Source organism: Ailuropoda melanoleuca, chromosome 10, assembly GCF_002007445.2.
Source record: "Ailuropoda melanoleuca isolate Jingjing chromosome 10, ASM200744v2, whole genome shotgun sequence".
NCBI lineage: Eukaryota > Metazoa > Chordata > Mammalia > Carnivora > Ursidae > Ailuropoda > Ailuropoda melanoleuca.
This window is the reverse complement of record NC_048227.1, coordinates 98,136,478-98,153,518: the sequence shown is the minus strand read 5'-3', so window position 1 is coordinate 98,153,518 and position 17,041 is coordinate 98,136,478. Positions and strand designations below refer to the sequence as shown.

The 17,041-nt window shown below is 46.5% G+C and overlaps 1 protein-coding gene across 8 annotated transcripts in view; it reads right to left on the bottom strand.

Moving 5' to 3' along the window:
• The window catches only part of TIAM2 (TIAM Rac1 associated GEF 2), a 257,808-nt gene that overhangs the window by 88,616 nt on the left and 152,151 nt on the right, over window positions 1–17,041 (bottom strand). For all 8 annotated transcript variants that reach the window (XM_002927152.4, XM_034669352.1, XM_034669356.1 and 5 more), the window contains 4 exons: window positions 15,237–16,379; window positions 9,397–9,832; window positions 4,277–4,449; window positions 2,964–3,188 (listed from right to left, as the gene is read on the bottom strand). In XM_002927152.4, coding sequence (XP_002927198.2) covers window positions 2,964–3,188; window positions 4,277–4,449; window positions 9,397–9,832; window positions 15,237–16,373 — 1,971 coding nt within the window. In that variant the 5' untranslated portion in view covers window positions 16,374–16,379. The remainder of the gene's footprint in view (window positions 1–2,963; window positions 3,189–4,276; window positions 4,450–9,396; window positions 9,833–15,236; window positions 16,380–17,041) is intronic.

Here is a 17,041-nt window from a genome sequence, read left to right as displayed (position 1 = left end):
GGCGGGGGGGAGGGCGGTGAAGAACACACAGGACGCATCTCGAAGCCATGGGGGGGAGGGGAAGCCATGACTGCCAAAGGGCGGTGAGGTTTCCTCCCTGTTTACTTGTTTAAAATAATAAAGGGGAAGGAAAATAACTGGGCTTAATTTACAGCTCTTCCTCCCTCAGAACTTCAAAAGGAATCCAACATGTGGACGGCTGCACGGTCTGCTCCACATTGGATACGCTCAAAGGAGCGCTGCGTCACCCTGCCCACCCCACCCCCCATCTCCAAAGGCCCCGGGGACAAGCCATGGGACCCTCTCTTTCAAGCAGAGCACGTTACCACGCCAGCCGTGAAGCTCCCGTTTACTAGGATAGTGTCCTTTTATCTCTGTATTCGGAAAGGGTGCCCATGATGATCTTCTCCACCCAAGCACTTCAAAGAAAATCTGTTCCAGAGCCTTCATCGTGCATGATGTAATGTACTCTGTAATTCTGCTCTTATTAGGCTATAAATGACTCTATCTGAGGTTCTGGGGGTCTCTGGGGGAAAGCACTACATAAATATTGTCTTTTATGTACGATAAAATATAGTGACGTTGAGAGTTTTAAGTGGTAAGTGGAGAAAGCACTACTGCTCTTTTAAAGAAGTTTTTAAAAGGTAGTTTAGAGAAAACTACACAGTTTCGGGATATTCGGGAGATCATGCTCTTACTGGTCTTGGTTTTGAAAACACCTTTGCCTCTGTAACTTCACAACACATTCTCTAGTCAAAGATCATCTCATAAAAATAAATCTCAGCGTGGGCATTTTTATCCCCTTCACGTTTCACACTCTCTGAATCTGCAAGGAAAGAGCTAACAGCTCTGTTTACAGCCATCTGGAAAACGAGCAAAGGACAGTGAGCACAGCAAATGTAATTCGTGGCCCACCGCAAAGACCTCTGGGAAAACAGGACTCAAAGTCAACCTTAAAAACTGCCGATACGGTGAGGAGAATATTCTCAGGAGGAATTCCCAAAGATTCAATCTGGAATTCTCAGGAGGAATTCCCAAAGATCAATCTGGTTGAAATGTACAAGCGCAATATGAGAAGGTAGCTGTGTGAACGGCAGGGGGAGGAGAAGCCGGGGGAGGAGGGGGTGAGGGAGGGCAATGAGAACTGAAGTGAAGACTTAGCAGTATCAGGACAGTGTGCCTAAAATAACTGAAGTAATGATTCTGACAAAGAACGCATAATGTGCTGCAAGTAATAATTCAAAGAGCTTCTCTTCAGGCCACCCAGCCATCAGAGACTCTTGGGTATGTGTCCAGTTTACGTGAAAGTTACTCCCCTCCCAGAGACATCATAAATTAATCGTTTGTCAACTATAAAATACACTTAATGAAACTGCATTTAATGGAATAAAATTACATTTAATGAAAACGTGTATTTTTTTTAAAAGTTTGCTTGAACTTCCTGCTGCCATAAAAAGGAAAAGGGAAGCAAAAGGTGTGGGGGAGGGACAGGCCAGGAGCCTCTGAATATCGCCTGATTTCCCTTTTCTCTCCCTAAACCTAAACTTCTGGCATTATATAGGGACCTAAAGACTCCAAGGTGGACATCCCTTCAGGGGGCGAAAGTGTGGCTCCAAAGCTAAATTTTAGAGAGCCAGCAGAAGTTAAAACCACACTTCCTTTAAAACCACACTTCCTCCCATACAACCAGCCGGAGATTGTTTTATTGGGGTACCCTGAACACTCTGAGGAACACGAATCCACGAGTTTCACCTCTGAGGACAGACAGACTATCACGGCTCCTGGATCCTAGAAATTCAGGACCACACATGAGCCACGGTACATGGAAAACTAGGATAACCATTTCTCCTTCGCAAGCTTTCTGGTTTGCCAGGCAAACTGGACATAGCATCACATCCCTACACACCACCCAGATTGAAAGCTGGGTCAACACCTCACTCTTCCCCGACATGAGCAGGATCCTATCGGAAGCAGGCAGAGGGCAGAGAGGACACAGGGTGAGCTCTGGGTGGCAGCACTTCCTCCGTAGTGGTGTTCCCACCAAACTCTCGAACACCTGCCACCTCCCCACCTTCCGCCTGGCACCCCCTCCTCAGTTCCTTGTTAATCGGTAGTCTGTAGTCCGCTAGCAGGTACTCTTTAGCTAAAGGGCATATTCTGAGAACAGTTCAATTCAGGAGTGCAGGACACTCCGAGTATTCAACGGTACTATAGAAATTATATACTCTGAAACACGTTTTCCATATAAACTTTGAAACTTCCGTAGTGTCCCTCTGTACCAGGCCCATCCAGACCAGTGCCATCCTGCCCATTAACGGCTCTCCCTGTGTCCATCTGTCCTCCAAGCCACCGCGTGATTAATCTTCTAAAAAGAAGATGTTCATCCTGAATTTAGGAAGAGAGATGCCAGAACTTTCATGGCCATGTGCCTAAGGGCTTAGATGCATGAGCAAAGGAAAACAGGTATTAAAAAGCTGCTTCTCCTCCTCCAAAATGCAAACAGCACAGACATGAGCTATTTAATTATGACATGAATGTGGAACGAGACCAGAGAAAGCATTCTCCTTAGCACCTTATCTGTTATAAACAGAAAAAAATATATACTGTTTTTTTGGAATCCACAGTTGGGAACAGCTGTGTCACACCAAACCATACTTCCCAAAGCTACCCCGTGTACTAGAATCCTCTCTAAGCTTCTAGTGGTTTTACACTATAAATTTTGGTCTGAAAGGGACAATATGTGAGAGAATCAGCCGGGAAAGAAGGAACTGTTCAATATTACGAAAAACAACTTGGTAACAAAATATTCCATTGGCTTATATATGACAACCAAAGGTGGTAAAGCCTATTGTATCACCAATGTCACAACAATGCTTCTATTAAGTTCCTGAAACAAGAAGCCACAGAAACGATCTCCCCCAGAGGGGCAGAAACATTGCCACCAACACACAAGTAAGCAGTACCTGGTTTTCTATGGCCTTCCTGTTCTTCGGGTCGCTCACTATGGACAGCTGTAACTCCGCCATCTTTTTCATCTTGCTGTCCATATCTATCTTCTGAACAAGGTTTTTGGTCTGGTTCTTCAGCAGCCGAACCGTGTCCTCTTTCCCATGCTTCTTTGCAAAAAGGGATGCGCAAGCTGAATGTATGGCAGTGACCCAATTTTCCAGATCTGTCTGGCTAGTGGCCTAAACACAGGGGGGAAAAAAACCTATTTAGAATTGTTTTACCACAAAGCCCTGTACAGAGTGGGAGGCTGGGCTTTGATGTGCAAAACCCAAGAAGTACCTTCACTTCATAAAAACTGTTCAATTTCAAAAACACACACAGCCACTCAGCTCAGGTTCACCCGGCTTCCTGGACTCCGGAGGGTCTGACACAATGCCCAGAGCACAGCAGAAATCATCACGCAGCTCCAAACAGGACAGGACGACAAACTACTAACAAGCTGTAAGCCAAGAGCAGAGGACTAATCCAAACACCAGGGTAGGGCCACTCAGCTCAGTGTCGTCACACGATGTTGTGCTTTAAAAGGTGCTCATCTTCGTAATTTTAATAGAGCGCGGAAATATTAGGGTTTAAAATGTTAAACTCTGAAACCTGGAAATGAAATTTCATCTACGGTATGCAACTAGGAAATCAATAAAAGAATGGGGGGGGAGTACACAGCATTAAAACAGCTGTCATTAAGCACTGGGGATATACATAAGGGTTCTTCTTTCTCTACGCTTCAGTTAACTTCAGATACAATGACTATATGTAATTTTCACATAAGAAAAATATTTTAACAATAAAGCAAGTTTGAATAAAGCAGAATGGGCAAATTATTATGATTCTTAGCAAATTATTATGATTCCACTCCCCTGATGTCCAGAAAAACTACACATATTCAAGCCATGGGTTGATCTTCCAATGATCTCTGGGATCATTAAATAGGACCTACTGGGAAAACTTCTTAGAACTAAGGATATTTTTGCCTGAATCACAAATTAATCATTTCACACTTGCCCCTGAGAAGTCTATACAGATTTTTAATTGTTTTTTTAAAGCTTTTATTTGAGGAAGTGAGAGAGCACAAGCAAGGGGAGCAGCAGGTAGAGGGAGAAGCAGGCTCCCCGCTGAGCAGGGAGCCCAATGTGGGACCCCAAAACCAAGACCCCGAGATCATGACCTGAGCTGAAGGCAGCCGCTGAACTGACTGAGCCACCCAGGCGCCCCAGTCCTCCTAGTACACAAGACATCACCTCCACCCTCCATCTAGAAAGCTCGGCAGTACCTGGAAAAGGTAGACGTCTCCAAAGGAGTTGCTGAGGCAGAACACGTTTTCCTTCTTGGGATGTTCTGGGACCGACTGCACTATGCTGTCCTCTGCAAACAGGGCACACCGAGGGGCACTGCTCTGATCCATGGAATTCTTCCCATAGGTCTCATAGAACAGCAGGGTGCAACCTAGGAGAGAAAGAAGCAAATGACATCTCTGTCATCTCTGTGACATCTGTCACAGGTCCCTGCTTGGCCACAGCCCAGCTGTGGGACCTGCACGGTGGTATAACCTCTGGGGTTTCTCATCTGTAAAATGGGGTTAATAACCACACCTGACTTCTGGGGCTGCTATGGCGACCGAACAAGCCATCGAAGAACTTAGAAGAGTTTCTGACAGAGTAAGTGACAATAAATGCCTGGTATCATTTTTACTATGATACCATGTTTACAAAAACCTCTCCTTTTCACCCAAGTCATGCTACTACAACAATGCATACTTTGGATACCAGAATTTCCTTTTGTATATTACATGACTGGTTGTCTCATTCCACTTTTTTCCCCTCTCTCCCTCCCTCCCTTTCTTTTATAATGTATCCCTTACCTTCCCTCCACTTTCCCAGTTTTTAAGCAAATTTTAAAATGCTCACGAGTATGTTCTCTTGTTGAAAAACCTTCATCCAATCACTACTTTTGAGCACTTCCCATGTGCTGAGCCCTGGCATCCAAATATGGCCAATAGGGTCCCCAAGCCCCTGCTCTGCACAACCTCTTACACTGATGGGAAAGAAGCACCAGCCTGCTCTCAGCTGCACTGCGAACGAACGAGGTTCACTGCATGACTGTTTTCCCCTCTGAGTTAGGAGTCCTCACTCATAAAAGCCTAGTGTTTCAACAAAAACAAAACAAAACAGAACAACTATTTCATGCTAGCCAGTCTCACTTCCTCCTTTGAAAGCCCATCTTAATCTGGACAGATCAGATCATGGAATCCAGCACAGCACAGAAGCCAGGAGAACAAGATGCTGGCAGGTAGCTCTAACCTCAGAAAGCATGTCACCGGGACAGCACTTTCCCCCTCCCTGGTACTTAATGATCTCCAGAAGCACTAGCAACCTTTCTTCCTGCAAACAAAAGGCACCCACACTAAGGCTAAGAAAGGCTTCCAGAAGAAGGGAAAGCACCGGGAGGTATCCAGCCAGGGTGCTCCCGCAGGGCTGAGCCAGTCTCTTTTTCCAGCCACTGATGCACTTAGAAACAATGTCCCCACATCTTTCCATCAGGAAAGTCCTGTCTGACTGCTGCTGTGTATGCAACCTGCCATGACCTGGGGACCCAAGGGCCAGGGTCAAGGTGACAGACCCATGCCAGTTCTGCCCAGTCCAAATTCTTTCCGATGGGTGAACACTCACTTCCCAGTTTCCCTACCATTGTACGCCCAGCGGCTGTGGTTTGAGTCATGACATCTAGAGGAAATGAACACAACCTTGGGCAGGTGCCAAGATGCCGCCAACCCAAACGCCCCATCTACCGTGGCAGCATGAAACCAAAACAGGACATGTCATGTTAGACCCAGGCCAGGATGGAAAACCGTATGCGCAATTCTGTTGCTTCAAATTTAAAGAACAGGAAATCAGCTGTCAATCTATTACATCAAAGTTAACCTCAACTGTCTCTCCAACGCTGGGGTGATAAGGCTGAGGGAAACGGGTGCACCCCTGTCTGTGGCATCTCCTGCCCCCGCAGCCCCCACCCAGGGCTTGCGGCCACCAGCCCAGCCCGGTCCCCACCAAGAGATGGTATTGGCCTGGAGGGCTGCCAGTGGAAGTTCTCATCACAGCAGCAGAAAGAGAAAACAGACTGGAACAGCGGTAGAAGAATGAGAATAGACGAGGTATCAGTAGAAATATCACCAGTGGAAGAAGAGAATTAGTCTCGTCTTCCCTCAAACCCACCTTTTTCTTGACACCCTCCCAAGCCACATTCATCACGCCATCCCCAGATGCCCACCGCAGGGCAGAACCACCAGCATCCCCAAATGACTGCATGAACCCCTCTCCTAACTCATTGGAAAAGACATATGGAAAGCAGAATTACCTTCAATAAAAAATTATGACATCCTCCAAGCCCTAAAAAAACACGTATGTCCTCAGCACACTATACATTCAACACAGGTGTATAACCAGACGGCGTGCTTATAGCTGCTCTCTCCAGAACACCCCAGATACTTCAAGAACTCAAAATTCTGCTTAAATGTACATGCGGGTATATACACACAGATTGTGTGTGTGTGTGTGTGTGTGTGTGTGTGTAACTAAGATTAAACCAAATAGTTAAGTCCAAACATTACAACTTGGATTCTAAGCCAAGAAAGTTGAACTCAACCTAGTGAATTCCCAGAGGAAAGAGGTATAGAAAGCCACATGGAAAAGGTTATGCTGGAAAAAAACATCTTTATCGCATGACTTTCCTTGGCTGCAAAGGAAAGGAAGGAATGTGTGCTTGATAACATTTACACTTACAAAGCACCCTTTCTCCGTGGGTCTTGAAGTGTTTTATGAGCAAGCACCAAGGCAGCAGGGGACAGGCAAGAGCGCAGATCCTGGAACAGTCGGACCGCTCCGGTCCGTCCCTGCCGCAGGGGTCAGCAGCAGGAGTCCCTGCGGTAGCTTCCAGGATGGAAGACCGGAGCCTGGAGGTGGGCTCTTCCAAGTCTATGGGAAACCTGCCTGAATCTCCTCCCCCAGGAAGTCCCCCATGATCTGGCTCTGCAGAATGCCTTCAGGAGCAGGGAAACCAGGAAGGTAGTGTCCTTCCACTGGCTCATGGCTCTGGTCACTGTTGTACTTTCACTTTGGAATCAGCTTGCCTGCCAACTATTAGTGCCGTCCTAACCCCTGAAGAACCAGAATAAATTCGGCACCCCTTCCACAAGACTGTGGCTCACTGCCACCCCCGCCTTGTCTTCTCCAAGCTAAATGTTCCTGGGTCCTGATGCCACCCTCCATACAGCCCGGCTCTAAACCCTCCTGCTGTCACCTATGGCCCCAATTCTTAGAGCAGGTCATGGACACACAAACACACCCCATCACCAGCCTCCACCTTGGCGGGGGTGGGGGTGGGGGGTGTGTTTCAGAGCCATTACAACAGGCAGGAAGTGACTTCCCAAAGCATCCATTTTAACAAACAAATTTTACATTAAAAAATAAACACAATAAATAAATAAACACAATTTAAAAACCAGATACATGTCCCATGTGGAGTCGAGCGCATCTCTCTCAGACAACAGGCTGGAAGAAGGCAGCTTCTGACTGTGATTCATAATTAATCCCAGATGCTCGCTCTCCTGAGAAGACATTTTCACACCCCTCTCCAGTCAGAGATTCTTCAGGTCGAACCTCTTCAAGAATCCTCCTCTTGCTTACTAACAGGGCTCCTGCACTATCGTGCGCCCCAGGACAGAAGTGGCCAGCTCCACCCAGGGCAGAGGGAGGAGAGACCACTGTGGGGGCAGAACTGGGACATCTGTAATGAGGTAGCCAAAGACCACGTTCCCTCTTTTATTTTTCTTTTTTTTTTTTTTAAGATTTTATGTATTTATTTGACAGAGACAGCCAGCGAGAGAGGGAACACAAGCAGGGGTGTAGGAGAGGAAGAAGCAGGCTCCCAGCGGAGGAGCCTGATGTGGGGCTGGATCCCAGGACTCTGGGATCACGCCCTGAGCTGAAAGCAGATGCTTAACAACTGAGCCACCCAGGCGCCCCACGTTCCCTCTTTCAAATCACACTTACTTTTGACTTCATCATGTTGTAAACGCACTCCAGGAACGGCCCAGAGCTCAACCCCCCGAATCTCCCTGTAATGCTGGGCAGCCACACCTCCCCATCCTATACTTGGATGGTTGTTTGATTATTAAACCTGAGAGCGTAACTTATCCCTTCAAACTATATCTTGCTACACTCGACCCCTTATTCCAACTCTCCAAATCTCGCCCGTCATTCGGTGTGAGATCCTGCCTGCCCACGATGCCCAAACGAGAGGGAAGCTCTTGGGCCTTCCTCAGCCACAATGTATCACAGGCTGGAAAAGAGGACTGGGTCTTGGGTTTTATAAACCCTCCAGTTTGCTAGGGAAAGGTGCCTCTTAAAGACAAAATGCCTTCCAAAGTGCACCTTTCTCAGGCAGGCTTCGGGGTTATTATGAAATGGTACCAGCTCCCCAAAGCTGGGGTGGGGGTGGGGGCAGCTCACAATTTCTACATGGGGGAGGGGGGATGAAAAAGCAAGAAAGGAGCCCTGTGGAAGGGCTCCAGGCCCTTCACACATACTGTCTGCAGATAGGGCTCCCATTTCTGCTCTCCCCCAGGATAGGGAAGGCTGCCGCCTGATAAGGTCTGGCTTTGAACACCACTCTCAGTTCCTCTGACAGAGTCACAAGATGATGGTGCAAAAGTGCCAGAGGCTGTGAGGGGCCCTCCTGCTTGCATCTGTGTAAACCATCTTTAGATCTGTATAAACCCACACTCGCTCCTCCTCAGGACACTTAGATCACTTCCCATCTATACATCCACAGTGAGCAAGGCAATTTTAAGTTTCAAGTGGCAACGCTTACAAGAAACTTTCATCATCTTAACAAAACAAATCCTTACTCCTATTTCCTTTACATTAAAAAAAAAAAAGGCATTTGTTTGTGATGATAACAATTAGACTTTCTTCGTTTATAAAGGTTAGAGGACACAAATCAGATAATCCAGATGTTCGTTGTCGTACAAGCTGAGAAGGACACTTGTGCAGAATGGGATACTCAGGATCTACATTTGGTTATTTACTTGGAATATTTTTACCCCCAGATGCAAAAAAAAAAAAAGTATTAAAGAATGGTATGGAAATGCCTATAATAAGCTATAACTATTAAATTCAATCACTATGTATTAGAATGAATAATATAGATGAATATTACATAAGCCGTATTATCCAGGTTTGGGAAAGTATCTGTAGCAAAGCATGCTGGGAGATTTTGTATCAAATCCCTTCACTCTGACACAAATTAACACTGGACTGACTGGTGCTTCCTAGGAGAGGGGACAGCTGGAAGAAATAATTCCAGTGGCCCTGAGTCAACAATGCACTTACTTACCTTTCAGTGTTACCCAGTACTGTTTCCACTTCCTCCGGGCCACCAATTCGAGCTTCCTTTCCTTCTGCAAAGTGACAAGGGGTTTGAAGAACAGCCATCCAGCTTTTCGGACCACCCCTTGCTCCTTCTCGAAGAGCAGATCGAGTTGCTCCAAAGAGCTGAGGGACCCGCTGCTGGAGTCTGCGGTTTCTGTGGATGTTTCTACATTTTCTGTGTTGGTCCTGCTCATTTCTAACTCCCGCATGAAATTCTCATAAATGTTCTGTTGGAGGGGATCGCTGCCAATTGCATGAGCAGATTCGCTTCTCTGGGACAGGATCTGAGCTGAGCCCCCAGACCATGGCGAAGCAGACACCTGGAAGGGCCCCTGCCCGTCCGTGTTCAGTCCATCTGAGCGGCTGTCAAAGTAGTCACTGCCTTCCTTGGACCTCGGCTCCTGTGAGTAATGCAGACGACCACCCATCAGAGGTTATGTACTTTATCCAAAGCGTCCCTTCCCCAACACTGCAAACATGTCCTACCACTGATTACTAATGCTGCTGCCGCACAGCAGGATTCTTTTAACAAAAATGCGTCCTCAGTGGTCAAGTCACCAAACCAGAAAGAACTGTAGAGACAGTGTTGCAAAACCAGTCTACAACCGGTGGAATCAATGCTTAAAGATAGGAACAAAATACTCCTATCTTAAATCTAACCTATACTGAGCATCAAGACATTAACTAGTGTATTTATAACACATCAGTGAAGATTTCTAGGCTGACATTTCTTTGCTGTGAATCAGTGTCTTCCTGGAAGGAATTCATGCTCTTGCCGTCTGTCTTCCTCCTGGATCCTTTTAAAGCTAAGGTAGGAAATCTCTAGTTCCAGGATTAAGGGGGGTAGGGAATAGGCACTCGGGTATTGTCAGGTGTTGTTACACAAACTTCTCTTCCTCTGCCCAAAACCGTCAGTCCCCAGCTTCTCCCTACCTCTACCCATATCAAGACTTGAGGGTCTCTCGCATCTTACTTTCCTTCTTCAGAGAGTAAAAACCATGCACCTGGAATTCTTCATCTACAAAAAGTATTTGCTAGTAACTGTTGTTTTTCATAAATAGTATTTTTTTATTTAATTTGGGTGTTTCTTCTGTGAAAAGAATATATTCATTTACTTACATCCTTTCATTCGAACATCTATTTTATTCTAGGCATTGGGGAGACCAAAGACATGATTCTTAACCAGCCTTCAGCGTGTACAACATAAAATCAGACACAGGCAGCTCTAAATAAAATTAATATTTATATAAGAATGGCTGCCCCCATGAGACTACAACACACTGAGCCCTGAAGGGGCCATGCAGAGAGCTGACAACATGGAATGTTTCCTCATTTAGAGAAGTCTAGTTATTCAAAAAGAATAACTTTCAGACAGGCCATTCACTGGTAAACATCACTAACGACATTTTTCAGCAGAAGGTAAAAGCCTCATTTGAGACTCAAAAGACACCACCATTCCAAATTTAGAGCCTAGATTAAGGTAAGTCTGCAGAGCGGTGCTAAGCATACCCATCTCCTCAGCTGCAAGGAGGCTTTCCATTATATTGCCTTACCCATTAAAATAAAAATGAGGGGAAAAATGAGTCAAAGACCACTGACCAAAGGCCTTATTTTGAATATTCCACTGTGAGGAGGCTTTTCCTTTCAGACATTCCATCCAGAAATCCAGTAGCAAGTACCTGCTATCTTTTGTAGGAAAATCATCAATTGGAGAGTGCTTCCAAATACCCAGGGGCTATACACAACTGAGCCCCAAGCACAGCTATTACTAACAAAAATATTGTTTTCCACTTGTGTTTACACTGTGTCCCATAGTCGGATTTATTTATACACAGATGCTTATGCAAGAACAGAGCAAATAAGCCAGCTGCAGTGAGTCACTTAGAGAAGAAACTTACAAAATGGTTTCAGATTTTTTTAAATTGTCACTTTATTGTTCTTCAAAAACTCCCAAGAGGTGAAGGAATACTTCTCATTTAGCAAGCATTAACATCATTTCAGCTATGACTATGACTCTGACTCACAGCCCCCAAACACCGGGATGCCTCAGACACCCCCAAGAGCTATAATGGGGTGTTTCAAAACAAGCCAAACTCTGCCAGAGAAAGACGCTCAGGTGCCAAACTTAAATATGACCTATAAACATTCTTGACAGTGTTTCTCAGAAGAAGAGTCTTCCAGTTGTAGTCATAGTGCTGACTTCTAAATGTTCCACCACGGCAAAGCATGACAAATTTTCCTCCGTAAGAAATGGGAAAATATTGCGTTTTAGCATTTATTACTGATTCTTAGACATGAACTTTCCCAGTTTCTAACACACTTCTGAAGCTTTCTATCAAGAATCCTAATAAGCAGTGACTGATTTTTCAGCTAATTGGAATGAATGAATGGACGTCCATCCCTAAATTGCCTCAACAGGATTTACTTTTTTTTTTTTTTAAGATTTTATTTATTTGAGAGAGAGAGAGAGATCATAAGCAGAAGGGAGAGGGAGAAACAGACTCCCCGCTGAGTGTGGAGCCTGAGGTGGGGCTGGATCCCAGGACCCTTGGATCACGACCTGAGCCGAAGGCAGACACTCAATTGACTGAGCCACCCAGGCCCCTCAGCTAGATCTCCTGATCGCCATGTTACAGGTGTGAAACCAAGGAGCCATGTTATACGTGTACACAAAGCAGTCTGATTTCCATTTCTCTACCTGTAACTAGATAATCATAAGCAATGGATAATGTAACTTCATGACCAGGGCACTACAGCAAAGAGAAAACAGGGACTCAAGAGAGTTCAGTCACTCTCGGGAGGTAAAACTCCTGGATCATGCCTCACTTTCTAGTAAAATGTATTCAAATCCACACCTTGCCATTCTTCACGTGCCTTTTTCCTTCATCCCACAGTAGAAACCACTCTCTGTGGCTACGCAGCCCTCAAAGAGCCATGAGGTCTAAAATGAAGAGGGCCCAAAGGCCAGGGTCTCCACATCCTGAATGTCCTCTGTCACTGCTACCCACCAAATATGCCTGGCCCTCTGCCCAGGCCCAGGGCACGGACATTCCTTCTCCCTCTCCCTCCCTCCGAGTTAGGCATGACCTTGCTACTTGCTTTGGCCAATAAATGTGAACAGAAGTGAAATGTGGAAGCTTTAAAAGCTAACACACAATTTTCTTTCTCCTTCTGCTATCACAGCTCGCGGTGTTCCAGATGGAACTGCTCTGTGGACCCGGGGTCCCAAAGAGGAACAGTGCAGATCAGAGTGACGGCACGGGAAAGAAAGAAACTTTGCTTGTGCTAAACCTTGGAGATCTGAGAGCTTTCTGTTACCTCAGCATAACCCAGCCCACCCTCACCGAGAGAACTGAAAGTTCACCCGGGACAGGAACAAGGACTCATAGTTCAGATCCATTAATATGAAGGGTTTATTGGCATCAAACACATAACTCCTTTCTAGTACATTCTCTCCCTCTCTCTCTCTGATTAGTGTGATATTCTTTTTCAGTTGTGTATGCTTTTTCACTAATGTATCTCCTTTTAGGGTCTAACTCACCTCACTGGTTAAAACCCCTAAAAAGAAGGGGTTGCTCTTTTCATATTACCTCTTAGAAAATCAAAACAAGCAAGTCTATCCATCATGTAAGGGTTTCTGGACCTTAGCCCTGCTGGCAGACAGGAGTTTGTGCATATGTGAGAATGTGCATTCATTTGGTGCCATATTACAACACATCATCAGAAGTTTTGCTCCCATGCAATAACTACATTTTTAAGGATCTAAACCTGAACTTTGCCATAAATCGTGAAAGGAAAACAAAGGAGGAAAAAAAAAACATGACTAACGAAAGTGGCATAGTTGCCAGAAAAATCCGTCTTGCTCACCTTTACATATTATCAATTGTGGGAACAGGAGCAAAACTAAAAAGCTGCCTTCATAGCACTCTTTTTAAAAATCCAAAGCAGTTTACTGTAACATTCAATAAACCCAAAGTAATTTTACCAGTGGCCATCAACAATATGTTGGCCATGTGTCTAATTGGAAAAAGCTCGGGTATGAGGTTTAGCAGAAACAGCCGTGGCCCTGGCATCTCCAACAACTAGCCATGTGTCTTCAGGGAGGACCCTCAAATTCCTAAAGCCTTACTTTCTTCATTTTTAAAATGAGGGGGAAAGTCCTTTCCAGCTTTCAATTTTGGATTCTTTGATTATATAACCAGGCTTACAAACCATTCAGAGCGAAGTCTCTGGATGATCCAGACATGAAGGAGATCACCTCCCATGGGGACAGTGAGGGCCTGGGTGGGACGGAACGCAGTCAATACACAGTGGCTACTGGTCTGCCTTTAGCCAAACTGAACCTGAATGAGACTCAGTAGAGCGGCCTGTGAGGCAGGCCACACACATAGACAGACGAGAAACATACTCTGTGCAAACAAGAGATGTGGAATAACCAGCTCAATTCGGGGTCACAGTAAATGACGACTACACCTCAGTCAGAACAGAACACCTGAATCAAAAAGGCACAAAAGTTGTCAGTGTGGGATTGCAGCCCCAGAGAAAGCAGGAACTATTTCCCCCATTAGGCTCAACTTCTGTCACCTCTTCGGGACGTGGGACCTGAGAGAAAAGGTCTAATCATTTCTACTGGGCAGTGGTTGAGTATAAAGAAGGGAGGAGTGAGGAGTCAGCAAATTACTACATTCGGCGATATGAAGAGTTCCGTGGCAGGACAGTGATCATCTGTTCTTTATCTCTGGGTAAAGGGGGAGCCAAGGGCAACAAAGCACAACACGGGAGGGGTGTTGGTGGTGTACCCCATGCATAAGAAGGAAACAGCTACTAGTAAGTTTTAGAGCTCTGACACAATCTACTTAAGGAAATCATATTCTTGTTCACCCCTAACGCTCTATAAAATTGTATAATTACCTATGTATCTAGGATAGATAAAACGCAGTTTTACTAGAGACAAACGGCCCACTCAAATTTTCTTCAACAATGCGACTTATACTGGGCAAGAAAAAAAAAAGAAAAAGCTTTCTTCCTTCTACAAATAACTAAAAGTAGAAACAACAAAACAGAAAAGCCAAGAGCAGAAGAGCTAAAAACCTAGCAATTGCCCCCAGTTACCTAAAAAGGCAACCTGTTACTTTCCTTCCTGGTGACTAAGCCACTTTGTTTCCCCGCTATGACTTTATACCTCATTATTATGTAAAAGTAGTCTCATCATTACAATTCTTATTTTATTAGACATCATATTTTTGTTATTACATGTTCTTGGGTACAAGATGTTTTCAAAACTGTTTGCACTCCCCATTAGAAGAAGGTGGTGAGATTATACAGATAATTTTTTTTGATGTACCAAAAAAAAATGTTAATTTCCCCAAAGTAATGTCAAGTTCAGGAAGGTGATTCAGCCCAAAATAACAACGCTCTACCTCTCCTTTTTGTTTAGGCTTCAAGAACGAGCTCTAGCAAAATTTTCAGATGACCAATTCACTGGAACGCTGTAATTTCTAAGGACAGTCTGGCCACGTCTTCGGACAGGGCCTGTGGCGTTCACACCAGAGCACAGGAGGTGAGCTTGCACAGCATCAGAGAGCGTGAAGTTGTGGGTTAAGAGTAAACGTGCACATCTGAAGCTCAAGAGAAAAACCACCACCACTCACTGCGGCAGACAAGAGGCGCCCAGTCTGAGACTAAACTCTTCAGTCCCTGAGCTCCATTAGCCTCAGGCCAGCTCTAGGGCAGCTCCTGCAACACTCCAGTTTTACGGACAGGGAGCCCGAGGGAACCTGCCCTTCCACCCTAAGGTGTACCCACCTGGAGCTTCCTTTTCTTTCTGGAGAGGCTTCCCGTCCAGTCACTGATGCGGCGCATGCGGGCTTTGAGCGTGTCCTTCTTGGAGGCGTCCTCCGTCAAGGCCTTGGACTTGCGGCACGGGAGGGTGAAGGACGAGTACGGGCCGGGGTCCCTGCGCTCCACCCGGGACGGCACGTCCATGTCCGAGGCAAAGGACACGCGGTGGCTGAGGCTGGCGTGCGCGCCCACGAACTCGTCGGACAGCCGCAGGCCCGACGGCGCGGGGCTGGGCGCGGGGTAGAGCTCCCGGAGCGAGGACAGGGACGAGCTTTGGTTGAAAGGCTTTGGGGCCCCGGGCGGCGGGAAGTCGGCGCAGAGGCGGGGGGCGGGCGTGCCTGGCACCGGGAAGGAGCCCTCGGCCTCGCTGGCCTCGCTGGCCTCGCCCGCGGGGCCCCAGGGGGAGTCGTACCAGGACGACTCGGAGCTCAGGGAGCTGCCCTTGCTGGAGCGCGGGCGCGAGTCCGGGGGCGAGTCGGGCCCCGGGCCCAAGGTGGGCGAGTAGCGCAGCAGCCGCACCGGGCCGCCCGCGTCCCCCGGGGGCCCCCTGCCCTGCTGGCCGCCGTTGTGGAACTCGACCCGCAGGCAGCCGTCCAGCTTCCCCAGCGTCTTGATGAGCACCCTGGGGCTCTTGCGGTCCTCGCCGGGCGGCGTGGCTGCGGCGCTCTCGTTCCTCCCGTAGCAGTTGAGAAGGTGTCCATTGCAGTCCCTCGAGGCCACGGGGTCGTCCGCCCGCTCGTGCCCGACGTAGTGGAAGCCGTTCTCGGCGGAGAAGGCCGCGCTGCTGCCCTGGAAATCATTTCCTGAGGACTTCGTCCTGTGCTTGGCGTAGGCACTGTTTTTGGGGACTTTGCACGTGGGTCCGCCCAGTCTCGATGTGTAAGGCTGATTGCTCTTGAAGTGAGAAAGGCAGCTTCGGGCCAGGGACCGGGACTTGTAGCCCGCCCCGCTGCTCCCGTGACCCCACCCGTGCAGTGACTTGTCATCTTTCGCATGGATGCTGCGGATTTTCAGGGAGCAAGGCTTCTGCTTAGCACCAGTAATAGTATTGCTATGATTCTTAGATCCTTGAAGGGTGTACTGACTCTCAGAGTTCCCCATTTTAACCTAAATTAAGAACAGGAGCATCAGTAAGAAACATGACCTAAGGTGCATTCCCTTATGACAGAATTGTCTAAAAAAAGAAAAAAAAAAAAAGTTCCACACATGAGGAAGGAACCCAGCAACTTTTTTTTCCTGTGCCTCACACAACTCAGAGAAGTAGGGACAAAAGTTACCTACTGAATTGGTTCTTTTCGTGCCATGCTGGTCCATCAAGCAAGTAGACAATATTGCAGACCCATGTGCTAGTTACTTGAAACACATAATTTGTTGTATGACATTAATTGACACTGAATAGGCATAAAAATCAGCTTAAGGCAGAGGCCTCCTTTCAGCTTGGTGTTGAGAGGTTCTGAATAAATGCCTCTTGGAAAGAAACATGAGGGGAAAGCATCTTTGCTCTGGCAATCCGATATACTGATTTTTCAGTGATCAGAGAGAGATTTCTATTATACACAAGCTACTAGAAGCGCAAAAACCACACCCCAACAGAAGAGACTATGGCTCATTTTTAATAACATGAGTCCGGGTACCACACTCTTTTGGAGCTTTGATATATCACACAGAGTAGGAACACCATGAAAAGAAGTCCCCAAAAACTAGGCTGAGATGAAGACAAGGTTGGGGCAGAGAATAAAAGCTGTCGTTTGGGGCAGAAAAACATTTTA